At 32.9% G+C, this 17,752-nt stretch overlaps 2 protein-coding genes across 3 annotated transcripts; one reads left to right on the top strand and one right to left on the bottom strand.

The window, feature by feature from the left end:
* The first annotated feature begins 12,735 nt into the window (after window positions 1-12,735).
* Window positions 12,736-14,036, top strand: LOC103496526 (uncharacterized protein At3g28850). Its single transcript, XM_008458401.3, has one exon. The coding sequence runs from the start codon at window positions 12,851-12,853 to the stop codon at window positions 13,901-13,903; it is 1,053 nt and encodes a 350-aa protein (XP_008456623.2). The 5' UTR covers window positions 12,736-12,850; the 3' UTR covers window positions 13,904-14,036.
* A 1,345-nt stretch (window positions 14,037-15,381) lies between these two features.
* On the bottom strand, window positions 15,382-17,424 carry LOC103496527 (uncharacterized protein At2g39795, mitochondrial). 2 transcript variants are annotated; one of them, XM_051082730.1, is made up of 4 exons: window positions 17,226-17,424; window positions 16,770-17,110; window positions 16,202-16,303; window positions 15,651-15,799 (listed from the first exon to the last, which is right to left on the bottom strand). In XM_051082730.1, exons 1-3 carry the CDS (start codon window positions 17,394-17,396, stop codon window positions 16,240-16,242), a joined length of 576 nt encoding a protein of 191 aa, XP_050938687.1. In that variant the 5' UTR covers window positions 17,397-17,424; the 3' UTR covers window positions 15,651-15,799; window positions 16,202-16,239. The 2 variants fall into 2 exon arrangements, with proteins under 2 accessions (XP_008456624.2, XP_050938687.1); XM_008458402.3 differs by lacking the exon at window positions 16,202-16,303 and having other exon boundaries at window positions 15,382-15,799; window positions 17,226-17,423.
* Between the last annotated feature and the right edge of the window lie 328 nt (window positions 17,425-17,752).

Genomic DNA, 17,752 nt, shown 5'->3' with positions numbered 1-17,752 from the left:
GTGGGCTTGGGTTTAGCCCAACCCTAACCCCGTTTGGCCTACGGTTTATGGAAACCCTAAACCGGTGAATCAGTGTTGCGCCTCCCCTTTTCAATCTGTGTTATGCCTCTCCTCAACCAGTGTTGCCTCCTCCGTTGATCTCGTGTTTCCGCCTTCCTTCAACCGTGTTTCAATCTTCTTCCTTCACTTCCGCCTTCCGGTTTCTTTCGTTTATTGTTGTATGCATTCACTTCTATATTCCATTTTCGTCGATTCGTTGAAGGGTTTAGGCCCGCGGCGAAATTTTTGACTTTCGATTTCTTTCGTTTATTCTTCTCTGGATTCACTTGCATGTTCGATTTTGGTCGATTCGTTGAAGGGTTTAGGTTTGTCTTATTTTGTCGGCTTCCGATTTCTTTCGTTTATCATTCTTTGGATTCACTTGTATGTTCGATTTTCGTCGATTCCTTGAAGGGTTTAGGCATGTGGCGAAATTTTTCCTGAAGGGGTTTCATACCCAGTTTCACTGTCGATCTTAATCTCTCTCATCCGTCTCTCTCACAAAGAAAACGGAAGTTGGTTTGTTGAAGGCAAACCTCCACCGACGCTGCCTCCAAACCGCTTGCCGTTTTATTTTTATTAATTTTTCACATATATCAGTTGTCTATTTTTGTCCGAATTGTACCCAATATCCTAGCTTTCAAATTGTCATCAATATCCTACTCTTGAATCTGTATTGTAGTCTTTGGGAAAATGTATACATTTCTAGTCTGGTCAATATTGTTTTGTCCCTTCAAGCATGTATGTTATCTTTTCATGTATACTTGACTGCATAATAGCTTCCAATATCTACTTTTGACCATGCCTTGACTTATCTTCTAGGCTGCTTTTGCAGAGAATCTCTGCCTTTCTTGGTTGTGTCATTTATTTGCATATTTACTCCCCATATCCTCTATATAAACCTCCTTTTATGCTTATCGTTTACCACTTCCACTTCTCATTGCTTGGCTATTTCCTTTGTGTTCCAAATTGATCTTCGTAGGTAAATGGTTCTAACATTTTCATACTTTTTTCTCATGCTTGTTTCTGCCTTCTTCTCTCACCGTTTATGCCTTGTTTCTCTCCAAATGTTTATGCATTTGTAATTTCTCACTGTTGTTGTCCTTCCTTTTCATTTTGCTGCCCTTTTTATACTGCCTTCTCATCATACTTTCTGCCTTCTTCTCTTACGGTTTCTACCCTAGTTGCTTGGCTCTTTCCTTTTCATACTTTTTTCTAATCATAGTTCCTGCCTTTTCATACTTTTCTTAAGTAAATGCTTTTAACCTCTTTGGTATGTTTGTGCACTGTTTTATGTCCTTTGTGTTTCCCCTCTTTTGTATGTTATGGTCAGTTTTTTTACGTATGTTGCTGCTATGTTGCTATATTTATCACGTACTTTCTGCCTTCTTTTGTTACATATGTTTCTGCCTTTGTTGTTTCTTTTTATATCTCTTAATTGATGTTTCCACCACGATTAAATTCGGTTCAAGTTATTGAATCGATTTCTAAACTCTGAGGCTAGTTATCATTTGTTTTGAAATCTAAATTTTTGTTTTCAATGTTTTTTTTAACATTTCAATATCTGGTCAGTGCTTCTACATACAAGGTATGCAATCCTTTTGTTTCTCTTTTATTTTTATTCAATTATGTTGCACTTGAAGAACGTCTCATGGTTCCAGACTTACTTGTATCCTAACTTGTTAATCTTTTTTTTTTCAGAACGTCGCGGTCATCCCACCCTTATAAGAGGTATTGTGGCTTAGCCATATGTACATTAAACTTGCATGATGTATTTGTTTATTTAATTACAATCTCAATTATGTAGTTAAGGCCTTTTTATAGACTACATAGTATTTGTTTTGTAATAAATTATTTTGATGGATATTTCATTTATATAATGAATTACTATTATTTTTCTTTCGGTGTATGTTTTAAATTTATGTTTATTTTAAACTTTCACGTGCAACACATTTTTTTTCCAAAAAATGACCATACCAATGTCTTCATTTCCATTATTATATAATTATCCAATTAATTCACAATAACTCCTATTTAAAAAAATCTAAAAACTATTGTGCTACCATATCATAAGAAGAAGAGGTTAACACGGGATTTTCATTCACTGTTATAGGATTGATAACTTCACAATTTGTGTTACCGAAAAAAGTTATAAATTTTTTAACAATCATTCTAAGTAATACAGATAAAATTCTATGACTTGTAATATGGATTGATAACTTCACAAATAGTAGTGTTCTTTAAATATGATAATAAGTTTCGATAGTTATTAAATTAAGTATATGTCATTGAATTACAATTTCAAAAAATGTGTTCAAAATACTATTTCTATAATATTAATTTCAAAAAATGTGTTTAACCCATCTTATTGCAAATAATTTCAAACATAGTATTTTTAAAATACTATTTTCACGAGTACGTACTTCTCTCACTTACTATTTCTATAATATCTATCACATATTAAATTGTACTTACAATTTCATGTTTTTTGCTCTATGTTACACAAACGAATTAAAATGGAAATTTTTTAATATATTCCAATAATTTTGCAATTGGATAAACTTTCGATAAAATTCATAACTGTTTGTAGATAAGCTTTTAATCAAATTATTTTTTTTATTTGATACATGACATGTATCCCATAGTAAATACGGATTTTTTAACAAATTAATAAGTTTAGGTTTTAGTAAGTGCATAAGAAGCTTTCATGTCCGATTTTTTGCATAATGTATATACATATTCTACTAATTCACTTAGTACATGTTCTTTAGAAAATTTTACGTACTTTGTGATGAATCAACAAACACTTATTGGAGTCCTAATTGTGTTCACGCTGGTCCAACGAGATGTTACTAACGTTGGAGCTACTAATGAACGACAATAAGTGTCTTCCACATACACCGTCCGATACACGTCATAGAATTATGCGCTTGCGTACTTTCACATGATACACGAGTCAGATCTTGTGTGTCGGTAGAGCATGCAAATGGACAGGCAAACATTCGCAATTCTATGCCATTTACTTAGAAATGTACCTGGTCTTTCGTCGATCGAGATTGTCGATGTTGAGGAAATGGTAGCAATGTTCTTGCACGTCCTTGTCTATGACGTGAAGAACTGCGTCATTCAACGGGAATTTGTACCGTCCGATGCGACAGTATCTCGACATTTTAACCTCGTATTGTTGGCTGTGGTTTGACTGTACGAGGAGTTGATAAAGAAACTTGTTCTGGTAACAAACAACTACAACGATCAACGTTGAAAGTGTTTCGAGGTGGGCATGGTAGAAGTTCACTTTATTTGACCTTTATGTACGTGGCACTTATTTCAGCGTATTTATTTAAACTTGCAAAATTGCCTTGGTGCGTTAAACATGATGTATATAAAGGTCAACATCCCTGCAGCTGATCGACCTACAATCAGAACGCGTAAGGGAGAAATTGCCATAAACGCACTGGACATGTGTGACACGAAAGGAGATTTCGTTTACGCCCTCGCCGGTTGGGAAGGATCTGCGACAGACTCGCGGATTCTACGGGATGTCCTTGCACGAGAAAATGGACTACAAGTGCCAAAGGGTGTTTCTTATTTATAATAAAAATATGTCGATTTCTACTTGCATATCCAAAGCGCATAAACTAATGGTTTTAATAACAGGATATTATTATCTGTATGATACGGGTTATCCAAACGCCGAGCGATTTCTCGCCCCTTACTTGCCAGCGGTACCACTTGCAAGAGTGACGTGGTGCTGGAAATGCGCTAACAAATGCAAATGAGTACTTTAACATGAAGCACTCTTCCGCAAGGAATGTCGTTGAGGGCACCTTCAGTGTTATTAAGGGTCGTTGGGCAATACTTCGTGGGAAGTCGTACTATCCCCTACAAATCCAGTGTCATATCATACTAGCATGTTGCTTGCTCCACAATTTGATAAATATAGAAATGACAGATTGCGATGACGTGGATGAGAGGGACTCCGCGTACGCGACGACTACCGCTACAGAAGACATTCACTACATTAAGACGACAAACGAGTGATCTCTGTGGCATGACGAACTAGCTGAATCGATGTTCATAAATTGGCAGTTGCGTAACGCTTAGATAAAAAGATTTTACATTACAAGTCATCGGTTGTATGCGAATTTCTATGACCTGTAATATATAGTGTTGCTTAGATATTTGTGTCTGTTAAATGTCAAAGTGTGCAATTACTAACGTATTCCATGTATTTTTTGTAATTTGTTATTCTCAGTATGTCAACCTCAAGCTGTGCCTCAAGGCATGTATGAACGAAGAAGGAGGAGGACACTCTTGTCGAGTGTTTAATGAAGTTGATGTCAATAGAGGGATGGAAATCCGATAATGGTACGTTCCAACCAGGTTACCTGGCTCAATTGGTACGCATGATGGCGGAGAAATTACCTGGATGTCATGTCCGCGCAATGACTGTAATAGACTGTAGAATAAAGACCCTGAAATGGACATTCCAGGCCATCACGGAAATGCGGGGGCCAGCATGCAGTGGTTTTGGGTGGAACGATGAAAATAAATGCATAATTGCAGAGAAAGAATTATTTAATAATTAGGTTAGAGCAAGGAAAATAATATAAACGTCATACGACATTCACAATGTACATTTACTTCACAATTTTTCAATAAGTACTTATAAGTGGTCCTTTTTTTTTCCCCGCAGTCGCATTCTGCAGCGAAGGGACTCCTGAACAAATCGTTTCTGTATTACGACGAACTTGTATATGTGTTCGGTCGCGATAGGGCGACGAGTCGCTTCACTGAGACATTCACTGAGATGGCGTCTAACGAGCTTGGTGAGTATAAGGGGTTTGACATGCCAGATGGAAACGAGGAGTTCCCACCCCTGTACAGCCAAGAGATTGACATGTCACAGGACGATGTACACGCTTTAGAGGGTTGGGTCGGATCGAGTGGATCCAAGAAGAAGAGGGGAAGTCAGCGAGAGGTGGATGTTGAAGGCATACATCTGGCACTCGACCAAACGAACGAGCAACTCAGGATGATTGCGGAGTGCTCTGCACGCGTCCTTGCCAATGACAACCATGTGCGCACAGAATTCTTCCGCACATGCGTGAGATGCCGAAACTAAAGTTTGGATAAGGCGTTGTTGCAAAGGCATCATCCATCTCGTATAGACGACCTGCAGGGTTTTATACTCATGCCTGAGGATGAAAGGAAGGGCTTTTGTAGAGTCCTCCTACGAGACATGACGAGATAATTTATGTTTGTGTTGACCTGGGTTGCTTCTTATTTGCTTACTTCACTTTCTCTATGATATTGACCGTTTATGTTTTTGCTATTGTAGCAACTATTTTTTCCTTATGTACTTGAGTTGTTTATGCATATGTATTTTTTTTGTCCCTTCTACATCCGTTCAATTTCATTCATAATGTTTATTTAAAATTAAGGAAAATAGTAACAATTTCACCCAGGCGTTATACCCCGTAATTATATATGTTCAAAATATGGGGACGTATGGGGACGTCGCTATCGCTAATTACAAATAGGAAATAATTAATTTGTATTTCTAAAAAATGAATTTTAATAAAATTTTCACAATATGCTCAGAAATCAATTACAAACTGGACAACTATCTTTACTAATTTAATAACATTACACATAGAATAAATTATTTGTAATAAGACGGGTTCGACGCCTTTCATAAAAAAGTATGCAATAAGAATTTTTTTTTATCATATTTACAATCTCATTTAAAAAATATTATAATATATAAAAAAAATTATTAACCCAACCCATATGACACTTTCCCCAAATAATTTTATCATAAATTCCACATAAACCTACCCACCTAACCCTTCCCCCAAACACATCTATAAGAGGTCTTTAGTTGGTCCTTATGATTTGGTATTAGAGGTCTTTGTGAATTAGGTGGAAATTTTTTTTAAATCCAACCTAATTGTTATATGTAATACTTTTGCACATTTCTCGACCATTTTTATTTTTAACCCCTGTTACATGACTTCCTTAGAACAAAACTAATTCATAAAAACATTTTGTTGTACATTTTAAGCTATTTCAGTTGAACAAATTTTGAAAAAAAAAATTGTATATCTTTAGGTCACTTTTTTCTTAAAGCTTTCGAAGATTATTTTTTACCTTAAGTTTGAAAGATCATGGTTTTGGTGCAATAAAAATATATTTTCGTATAATTGTACATTTAAAATTGAATTCATATGAATTAAAAATTTGATTTACAAACTAGCATTATTTTGATCTTCCTCTACAATATCATCGCCTTGTCGTTGTCGTCTAATCGAATGCGTCTTTGATCCGTGTCTGCAACATTGAGTCGTCTGGTTTGCTGAAAAATATGTTCTATATTTTCAAAGGTTTGATCACACATTAAACTCAAATTTTGTAAATTGTGTTCCATTGACTATTGAGTAAGCATGTACATTTTGAACAAAATTATTCTGAGCGATTACAAATAATATAATTAAATTATGTGCATATTATAAAATTATAGAAGAAATCATATTAAAATGCTTACCATGCAATAATAGTAAGTGTCATCAAGTGTGATAAATCGTCTTGTAAGTGACGTGCATACTAGGGAAAATAGTCCTCTGATATAATTGGCTAGTGTGTTGCTTCTTCTGATACACAAAGATCAAATCGTGAATGCCACATTGTGATATATTTCGCATGAATCTGATGCCGATCTTGATAGTGTTTGCTTCTTAAATCAATTTACAGTGTCGGGTCTATAAAGCACAAATGTTGGTTGGATTTTAAGCATACCTAACTGTCGCAACACACAATTTGGTAGATGCAACATACTCAACTATATGGAAGTATATCATAGAACCCATGTAAGCCTAGACCTCTTCACCATTATGACATCGATCAAGAAGCAATGTCATAATATCATGTGTATGATGTCCAATTAATTTGTTAAAAAAACATAAATAGACAACATTCATATAATACTTTACTACTTGAGTGTGCATCAATTGGCCAAATATTTATCAACAATATATTTGCTAATAATTGTTCCAATGTAGTTAGGACACCACTCCATCTACCTAAAATCAAATAATATGCCTAAAATCAAATAATGTTAAGAATTACAATCTAAGCATTATTTAACAAAATCGTGTACCCAATCCACGACTAAGTTAAATTCAACAAAATCACACATTTCCACTATATAAACAAAAATATAGTACAACAAAACTATACAAGGAAAGAAATACTTTGTGACTCAATTATAGCTTGCTTTCAAAATTTAGAAAAAAAAGTTGGTATAAAAATATATACCAAAATCATCTAACACAACCATAAATAAGTGTGAGATGATTGACTTATAAATAATCTCATTTGACCCCCAAAGAGGTGTGAGTAAGTAATCTTCAAATGAAAGATCTCACCTTACTTCTTCTTGTGCTTAGATGAATATTAGTCGTGGCTAATACTAATTTAAGTATTGGAGTGCAATAAGTTTGACATCATACTAGTACGAGAATCTCTTAAAATAGTTAGTCCCAATAAGATAGAGACTAAACTAGAAGGGAGTGAACTGAATGTCACGAACACCTAACACCCATAACATAATTCCCTTCAAGGGATCACAAATCCAACAAACCCAACACCAATAGAACATGCATAAGAACATAATTAGCCTCAAATATAATAGTTGCGATGCATTTTTTGTTAGTATAACTGCAATACAATCTAATATCTCTATATTTAACCTTTTAAATTAAAGGATAGATTTTACCCTAAAACATAATGTTGAACAAGAAATTTTGACCAATTAAATTGCACTACGTCATCACAACAAAATTTTGATGATCATATTTTTATTGAATTCAGGTAGTCAAGTTTTCTCATATCCAACCCAATTCAAGCTCTAGATGAAAAATTGGGCCAAAGAAATAATGGATCCGAGCCCACGAAGTAAATGGGCTCAAGCCCACCTAAAACCCATCAAATTTCTCTATAAATGGTGACATTTGCCATTCATTTGAATATCTTTGGCTAGATGAAGAATTGAAGCTATGAAGAATTGAAGACAAACTTCAAAAAGCTCTTAAGACGTGCAAGTTTTTATCAACCTTGAGATCATCATCTTAAAGATTGAGGACTTGAAAGATCAAACCTTCATAAAACTCCAAAAGATTGAAGCTCAAATCGACTTGCAACGACAACTTCCTGAAGATCAAAGATCAAGAAGTTTTAAGTTTAATTTGTATGTGAGAGAAAGAATTAAAGGAGTAAATACTATCCACAATACCATATAAATCAATATATAAAGTTCAATTTCACGAATTACATTTTTAGAAAAAATTTATGTGAACACAAACGTCACTTTAAGATTTTAAAAGTGGATAATTAGTTTAAAATATTATCCAATGACATTATGGTTTACTCCAAAGCATATCCAAGAAAAAAAAAATCAAGTCTTGTTTTTTATTTTTAGCCTACGTATTAAAAAAGATTAAGAGTAATTGACAGTTAGCTTACGTATTAAACCAAAGTACTTTTGTACGTCTCGTATCAATCCGAAGAGTTTTATAAATATATATAAATTAAATAAAGTATAGCAAATAAGTACTTTTGAAAATGTCCATTAAGTTGAATTATTATGAACAGTAAAATATTGAATCTATTGATAAAATAGAGTAGAAAAAACTTTAATAGCCCACAAGGAGTTCTAACTTGTAAGAAATAATAAATTTAGTTGATAGCTATTAAAAATAGTAAAATGAACAAAAATATTTATAAAATATAGTAAAATAGTACGGTCTATGATTGAAATTGATTAAGATATATTACTATTTGTATCTCATATATCACGATAGATACAAATAGTAACCTATCTTGGTTTATCACATATAGATTATGATATTTTGTTATATTTGTAGGTATTTTTAGAAGTTTTGTCATTTAAAATAATTTTCTTTATTACTATTTAAAAAAGACATTCTAGTATATTATTATTTAACCAATTTTAAAAAAAATAATTACTATTGAAAGACTAAACTTAAAGATTTTTTTTTTTACATTTAAGTTTATTAAAAGTATAAAAACTATAAAATCTTACATTTGAAAATATAACGAGTAAACTATATTAAAAACTAAGAGCATGTTTAGTAGAGAATCTAAATTCTACTTTTATATTTTCAAATTCATTAAGTTCAACAAATATGCATTTAACAATATTTTGTTTATCTAAAATCTGTTTTTGAATAATTTTGTAATTCAAATAGTGTAATTATATATATATATATATATATATATAACAAACATTTTTATTTTTAGGGTTTAATTGTATCTAGAAGTTGAATTTTACATTTTAAATTATATAAATATATATAAAAATATTTAGAAATGGAATATGTCATATTATAAACTCAATTTATTTTTTTAATTAATATAATATGTTTTATGTAATTTATTTTAGATTATAATATATTACAAAATAATGAATATATAAATATTTTAGTTAAATTACAAATTAGGTTTATTGTGATATTAGAAAGATAGAATTTAGTATCTATGGGTTATAATTAAAATTTAATTCCTTTTGGTCTGATCAAATCATGGAAATCATGTTTTATGTTATAGTGACTATTTACGAAGATTTTTTAAACTATAAGAACTGTATATGATGAGGTTTTATCAAACTACAAAATTAAGCTCCTACTTTCTCCAAACCATAAAGACTAAATTTACAATTTAACCAATTTTTAAATTCATAAATAAATCAATTATAGCTTATTGTTAACTAAATCTTGGTGGATAAGTAAGATTAATTTAGTATCACACCTTTAAACATTATTTTTAAAAAATTAGAATCCAATTTCTGAGACATATGCATGTTTTCATCGAATTCCTTGATTTTAAATTTTTTCAAATTTCTACTTCCAGATTATCTACCAGATAGGTTCTAAGGTATTAAAAAATATATTTTAACCCAATAAAATATACTCAACTTTATTCGATTCAAATAAATAGAGAATAAACTCAATATGGATCTTGCAAGAGAATATAATCAATCCTAGTCGAATTCAAATGAAACTCACGGAATCCTAATGTTTAGCCTCTGAGTTTTAAAAATTGATCTTTTTAATTTTTATGTTTTGAAAGAATAAGTTTATTAGGTCTCTTAACACCACAAACAAAAATATAAAAATTATCCTCATGGCGATTGGACTGTCCAAGTGGGTTTTAGGCTTCTTTTCAACCCTTTTTTTTTTCAATTTTTTTTTTTTAAATTTTAGACTTGTAACAAATATATATTATATTATATATGAATTGAGTGAATGAATTTTCAGGGCTTCAATATGTGAGGGAATTTTGTTTTGGTTAGGTAGTAGCTTGTAACTACATTGCTCTACAATTTTCTTAATTCTGTAATTTCCTTTCCTTTCCTGGTGTTTGTTTAAGCTTCAATTTCGGAATTTGCTTTGTATAGTAACAGCAGCCATTAAGTATATATATACACATTAAACAAGGGAGTATAATTCCAAAAAAAAAGGTGACAATTAGACCATAATAGAGTAAGTCCTTCAATGCATCTTCAATTTCAACCTCCTGCAAATAAAATGATCAATGAACAAAAAGTGAATTAAAAACAAGACATATCTATGAATGCAAAGTGAAATCATACTTACAGTAGTAGGAATGTTCAATGAAGGTTCTCCCTATTGTGCTTCTTGTCGACTTTTGTGCTAATGGCCCCTTATATATTTTTTCATTTTGTTTAGTACCTTTACATCAACTACATTTTGTAATGACTTGAATGCATTTGTTTTCTTATGCAACCATATGGTCTACCAAGAGGCCTTTGAATTTTAGGTGCTATCAAAGGTTCCAATTTGATTCTTGGTTACAATGGTGGACCATCAAGCAGGGGTTTGAATTTGAGGTCGTAGCAAATGTTCAAATCTGATTCTTGGCCACAATGGTGAATCATTGACTGATTTAACAAAGTAGGAGTAAATGTTTTTTAATGTCTTCTTATGGTAAGACTCGTATACAAACTCCTCGGGTTTTTTTTTTCTTTTCTTTTCTTTTATGTAATAGATACTTTGTATAGCAAAAATACAAGGTATACCCGTTAAATCCCATGATCTATGACTACAAGTTTTTTTTTTCATTCAAGTCCACCTTATATTGGGAAATACCACTTTCTACCTCAAACATCATGTTCTCAGCCCATGTTAGTGTGCAATTTCTAGACTGAGCCTTACATTTGTCCAATTCTTTTGTGCACTCAAGATCCTAACTCTCCTTCCAAACCACTGTATAATTCATACTTCTTTTATAATCTAGACCTAACAAGTTTTCGAATAGTCTCAACCATTTGGATTATTGGTTTATACCTTTGCTTGTGACTATAGGCAATAAAGCATTCATATATGTTGTTCAACAAAAGATCACATTTAACTATGTTAAGAATGCATACCTAGACCAATACTTCATTTCGTTATATCATTCAAATATTGGTAAGCACGCACATCCAACTTACCAATTTCTTTCGTAATATTGTCAAACTCTGGTTTTTAGTGGCCTTCAACATCTGAAAACATGTTTTTCAAAGCCAAACCTTTAAACTGCTTTTGAAAATTATTGTACAAATGTCTCACCCAAAATCTATAACCGATGTTTGGGAACACGTCGTTAGAAGTCAGAACAAGACCCTGAACAAAAACAATCAAACAAACAACATGAAAAGAATTGTTAAAATGTCATTCTACAGGAAGGGAACAATCAAACAAATAAAATTACCTTTTATTATTATTAATTAAAGTTAGATACTCAATTCTTACCACGTCAAACATAAAAAAAAGCACAAAAGTAAAATATATTTTTTACATTTACTTATTATTCACGTATTGAATATAGTTGCTGCTATTTTGAGAATTGTTTCTACTCTTTTATCTAGAATAAAATCTTGTAATATATATAATATACACTAAATAAAACAAATATCAAAATATTAAAATTATTTTTTTTATTTAACAGAATTTTATCCCTAGATCACTTTTAAGTTATTTCTCAAATTTGATTAGACAACTAATTTGATCGTTTAAGATCTCATTGGACGTAAATTCACTCCACGAGCCAATTAACCTTTTTTTGAGAAAAAGAAACTCTATTTCTAAAAAAAACAATACTTCAAAAACTTAGATAAAAAGTTTGAAAGTGAAAAAAATGGTTGATATTCTTATAATTTAAAGGCTTATTATGCAGAAAGGTTAAAAATTTATGAATTTATTAATTTCACAAACTAAATTAAAAATAAAAAATATGAAATAGTTTATTTTTAAAATAATAATAATAATAAGTTGGACACTAAAATGAAAGGAGAAAAAGAAATAATTGGCGAGAGAAATCACCAAATTTCTCCAAATTATGACCGTTATTCAAAGAATTCCGACGTCCACGATATCTCTTCCAATGAATGCATCACAAACCACACATATTTCCGCGTGTCATTCTCTACAGCTAATTGATCATCAATTGACAAAATTTCAAAATACATCACACGTGGCATTCTTTCATGAGCCATCTCTACGAGCTTATGATGTAACCGAATACACATGATTACAGTTTCCCTCTCAACGTTCTTGAAAAATCGCTAAATGGAACTTTTACTAGCCGTTTGAACTCCATTGTTGCTAACCTTTTTCCATTCTCTTTCTCTCTCTCTCTCTCTCTCACTGAATTCATCGCAAGCTTCTGAAGAAAATCTAACAATCTCAAGCTTTGAATATCCCTTCTTCATCCAAATCAGATACTAAAAATGAATGGGGTCGGAGGAAAGTTCATGAAGAAGCTAAAATCGATCAAGCCCGCTATAGCTTATCTAAACCAAGATCGAATTCTTCAGGCCATTGCCCCAGATGGGTACTGCGATTTCTTCACTAGAAACGAGAATTTCAAACCCAATATTCCGATTCAGAAGACGATCCAGAAGATCGCTTCGAATTTGGGGAAGAAAAACGGAGATGGGGTTGAAGATGGAGAAACAGAGGAGTCTGGTTTCGATGAAAAAGAGAACATTGAGCCGTTTGTTGAATGTAGAAATAAGGATTCCTTGTGTTCAAGTAGTGGGAATTTTTTAGTGGATTCAAAACGAGAAACCCCTTTGTCGGAAATTGACATCTCGTCTTTCCGGCCACCGGATATGAACTCCGGTAGCCTCTTCGACCCTAACTTACTTGAGGTTTTTCAACAAGCTGTGATGGAATATATGAAATATAGGGAAGATGAGATCGAATGTAGAATCGAATTTGAAGAAGAAGAAAAGAGGAGTCCTCTGTTTTGCTTTGAAGAAGAAGAAGAAAAAGAAGAAGAAAAGAGGAGTCCTCTGTTTTGCTTTGAAGAAAAATGCCCACCAGGGGGATCAGACTCTGTTATTCTCTACACAACAACTCTAAGAGGAATAAGGAAGACATTTGAGGATTGCAACAGCATAAGATTTCTATTAGAAACATTCAAAGTGAAATTCCACGAGCGAGATGTATCGATGCACACGGAGTTCAAAGAAGACCTATGGAAAGTTTTGGAAACAAACAGAGCTTTACCTCCCAAGCTGTTCATAAGAGGAAAGTACATTGGTGGAGCAGAGGAAGTTTTGGAGCTGCACGAAAAGGGGAAGCTACGCCCGTTGTTCGAAGGTATTCCGATTGATCAATTCTCCGGGATCCCGTGCGAAGGGTGCGGCGGAGTTCGATTCGTGCTTTGCTTCAAATGCCACGGGAGTCGAAAAGTTGTTGATGATGAGAGTGATGAACAGAGGAAATGCACAGAATGTAATGAAAATGGATTGATAATCTGCCCTTATTGCAGCTGAAGAAGAACATGGATTTTTGTTGTTTGATTCTTTGATTGTGTAAATTGGGTTTTGATTTTTGTTAAGATTCTTTTATACAGAACATGTTCTTCTCAAGTTCAACAAGATATTTCAGGGTTTTTTTTTTTTTCATTTTGCTGGATTTAGATGTGTAATTAATCTAATATTCTTTGGTTAGATTTGATTGAACCCCTTCATTAATAAATAAAACTTTGGATTCTTATGGAATACCAATTCTATTGTTATTTTTTTGTTGAAGTTCATTAACGTAATCGACATATTCTCTTATCTATGCTTTTTAAACAAGTTAAAATTAAAATATATTTATTACCTGTGTTAGTTAAGAGATCTGTTGGTTGATTCAAGAATTTCGATATAATGAAACGTCGACTCATCTTTTATGTTAGATGTCGAACAAAACTCGAATACAATCAACAATAAATCCACCCTGGAGCAACAACTCTTAGGTGGGGTTGTTATTACGGTCCACAATTTGAAGGGTGAAGTCATACTAGTGATCTTAGCTTACAGGGATTTTAATGACTGTTGTGATCAAAGCTAGTTCGCTTCATCAGATGAAGTAGATTCTCTAATCTATTGAAATCGTTTAACAAGTTGTCGTTTGCCAAAAAACAGTGTTGTGGGCTAATCCATAATCTTCTCATTGTACGCGTGAAGGAAAACATTGTTGCAAATAATTTTGTGCATACACTCGTTTCAAGTCCTAAATCGAAAATTCCACATTCTTGGCTATTTGTAAGGACTTTATAAACCATTTCACTCCCTGGTTTGTGTTTGTATTCGTTTTCTTTGCTAAAAACCACCACAAAAATATCGATGAAGATTTCTACATGTGCTCGAAATGACTAAATGTTTTTCAAATTATCGTTTGGAGGCAATGCCTACCACCTCCATTCATCCATGATTTTATCTAGTGAACTTGAAATTCTTGATTTTGTTTCTTTAAAATATTTATATTTCAATGGTTTAAATTTAGTTCATGTAATTTCAATACATCTTAAATTTAACTTCTCAAAGTTTTTCTTTATCGAGATTAGTTATATAATAATATTTTTCACATATAAATATGTTTTCAAAATTTTTAATAAAAAGTATTAACAGATAACAAAAAGTAATATGAAAAATGAACAATAAACTAACACTTCAGGGTAACTTTACAATTTGACTAGCCGTTAAAAGATTAAAATCAAACAAACTTAAAAGAACGTCAGTATTCAACAAATGTCTGCATTGATTCATAGATAAGTAAAAGCAGGTTAAAACTATTCACTTCCTTAGAAGATTTGATTGATCATGAGAAAATAATGGTCAAGTTTCAAGAGCAACTCAAGAAAAGGAAACCTTACGGGTTGGATTGCTTGTGTCCACGTGACAAATCCCATTTGACATGGATGCTGTGAGTTAGTCTAATATGCTCGACAAGCCGCGCATATAAACCATGGGTAATAAGAGAAATATAGTTTCAAACAAAGATCATTGCAACGTTGAGTGCTCGAATTCAACGTTAATCGAATCACATTTGAAAAACAAAACCATGGCTTATCAAGAAGAGATAAAGGGCTTACAAAATTGTATAATGGAAGCGAAATGGACCATTTACCTTATACACCTTAACCAATTTTGAAGATGGAACCCTGAATTCCACGAAATCAAAGCATCCAGACCAACAGTTTTTCTATCCAATGCTTTAACTATCAATCCTTTTTACCATTCTTGGGCTCATAGATGAATGTGCCAACTGATCTGAACCATCGCAAAAGATTTCGATGTTCTTTCACATAAAGCCATGCTTGAAGAAATGGAAAGAGAGACTCATTCACACCTCGCTCTTCTATATAATTGTGAAACATATCTCGCATTTTCTCATCCAGATCTCTGTCATCCAAAGAAAAGTTTTAAGTGTAAGTTTTCTCATGGCATGTTTTGCCATCTCCAGTAATTTGGCATAGATCATGAGTATATGAACATCTAAGGCCGAAAACATGGCAATCCCACTTGGGTTCATAGAAACTAACATATACACAATGAAATAAAAAAAACTACTATCATGATCCTTAGATACCATATCTAGACCAATTAAGATGAACAGCCTAAAAGGTGTCTACGAGCAAAACCTTTTAATAAGAGATGGCTTCCACAAAAGGAAAATAAAAAGGATTATAGAACTACATCATACAACCAAACCAAAAGGTACTAATAACTTATTAAAATCTGCAAATTTGCACTATGCTATGATGCTAGGTACTAGGATCCAAGCATCTCAGGTGAGTGACTAACACGATATGAGGGGATTCAATCAACTGCAAGAGAAGAAATTAAATCAGTTGTGTGAGTGAAAAACAAAGTCTAACTTTGTAGCCATGAATCAGCGGCTGCAGCCTGCAAGTGAAGGAACAAAATAGGTAGCTGCAAATGAAGATTCAAACACGCAGACTAAAATGATAAGCATTTAGGCAATACACAATAATTACTTAAGCGAAATTAACTGAATACTTATAACCTATGAACCAAACTAACATCCAGAAATCAGGATAGTTCATTACCAATTGGGTTGTGTTGTTCCTGTTCAGTTCAAGTTACTGGTTATTTGGCAGTAAATTGTATTCGGCAACAAAACTTGAACTTATAACCTTCAATTAAATCTTAATTCATACCTTACTCTTTTGATTACTTTATCTGATTCTTTTCTAGTTAGTTTAGTTGATAACACTAAAAATTAAGACAGGATCTAAAGTAAAAGCATTTCTTTAGTTGATGAACTACCACCAAAAACATACAAGATACAACATGAGACAACAAACTCCAATATAATTGCGGCTGAATAATTAAAAGACATTGAACTTACTCGAATGTAGGACCATTATAGCTGGACGGAACAAGGAGAAACCCCGACCCCGAAGATTCGCCTTTCGGTCTCATCGAAACGGAATGAATACCTAACGCATCAGGATACAACCCACAAAGAAAATGCAAAGTATCCTTCTGCTCCGGCTTCGATACACTCACATGAAGAAACAACTGGTTAATGTCATCGTCATCGTTGTCTCCACCACCTCCCCGAACAATATTAGACAATCGCATAACCGAAATGTTAACCTCTTCTTTACCGTAGTTCTTAGTAAGCACCGGTCCATGGCCGTCTAATGCGCCTGTGATGATAGAAAAGGAAGAAGGAGGGCTCACTTTCTGCAATAAAAACCAAGTAGCTAAGTAAGAAAAAAAAAACTACATTCACGTAGCTTAAAACCCTAATTCTAGGGTTTAATGATTGAAAACAGAGAACAGAACATGGAAATCATACTGGAGGAGCCGGCATTCTGGTGATCTCGAGATAGTGTTCTTTGAGGGAGCGGAGGAGAAACGAGTTGACGGCGGAGGATGCGGAGGTCGAATGGCGGCAAGTGACCATGAGAGACGGCCGGCTGCCACTCCGGAGAGCCACCGCAGTGGCGGCCATCAGTTTGTTCAACATTTTTCTCCGATTTTGTCGTAAGGTTGATTTCTCTTCGACTTAGTTTTAAAGCCGAATTTTCCGGTCCGCCGAGACGGTTCGAACCGGTTTATAAAACATAAACTTGGTCAGGTCAATGAATACTTAGACCGGCCGCGAGAAAAATTAGAAATATAATTTAAGGAAAAAGCATTTACATTTCCTAGAGAGAAAAAAACCACTTATACATACATTTATTATCCTTTATTTTTCTACGAACTATTTTCTCAATTTTTCTATTTTTAATATTTTTTTATTTTCAATTCATTTGACACTCCTTATTTAAAATTTTAAACTACTTATTATAAAAAAAAAAAAAATTTGAAAAAAAACAATAC

This window comes from Cucumis melo, chromosome 3, assembly GCF_025177605.1.
Source record: "Cucumis melo cultivar AY chromosome 3, USDA_Cmelo_AY_1.0, whole genome shotgun sequence".
NCBI lineage: Eukaryota > Viridiplantae > Streptophyta > Magnoliopsida > Cucurbitales > Cucurbitaceae > Cucumis > Cucumis melo.
This window is presented reverse-complemented; position numbering and strand designations above follow the sequence as displayed.